Below are 499 nucleotides of genomic sequence, written 5' to 3' on the forward strand. Positions count from 1 at the left end.
TATTAGGCCTCAAGGATACAATGTGTTTTGGTGAGAAAAAATAAATGTAGTCATAACTGAAAAACCTCCAAATGGTACCTTTATGTAATGTAATTGTACAACTCTAAAATAATAAAGAATTATAAACTAGAGGATGCACTGGCTCAGATGTATTGCCCAGAGTTCCCATGAGATCCCACCATCAGCTGGCTCTACTCACATGTGCGGGTTCTGGAAAGAGGGAGGCGTTGGATTGAGCGGGAGCCTGGAGGCTGGTTTCACTGGAGGGTTGGCGAAATTCAGCTTCAGAGCTTTACGTTTACCTGGCAGGACAAAGAGAGAAGCAGATCCAGATTCCCAGAACATGCACACCACACTGTGGGCTCAACCAGCTGGTGCAAACAGAGGACAAGCACAGTGTGACAGCTCGTCTTACCTCAGCAACTTCTGTTTCTCTACACACTTGAGATAAGCCTTTACATGTGTGCAATGAGCAATATTAAAGCCCCCCTCCACTCAA

At 45.1% G+C, this 499-nt stretch overlaps 1 protein-coding gene across 1 annotated transcript in view; it reads right to left on the reverse strand.

The window, feature by feature from the left end:
- Nucleotides 1-199: 199 nt before the first annotated feature.
- LOC118331296 (dual specificity mitogen-activated protein kinase kinase 4-like) overlaps nt 200-499 on the reverse strand; it is a gene marked incomplete at its 3' end in the record, with an annotated part of 5,779 nt that continues 5,479 nt past the window's right edge. The window contains 1 exon segment of the mRNA XM_035666121.1: nt 200-302. Coding sequence (XP_035522014.1) covers nt 200-302 — 103 coding nt within the window.

This window comes from Morone saxatilis, unplaced genomic scaffold (assembly GCF_004916995.1).
Source record: "Morone saxatilis isolate NCDOM2014 unplaced genomic scaffold, NCSU_SB_2.0 Contig1, whole genome shotgun sequence".
In the NCBI taxonomy this organism is placed as follows: domain Eukaryota; kingdom Metazoa; phylum Chordata; class Actinopteri; family Moronidae; genus Morone; species Morone saxatilis.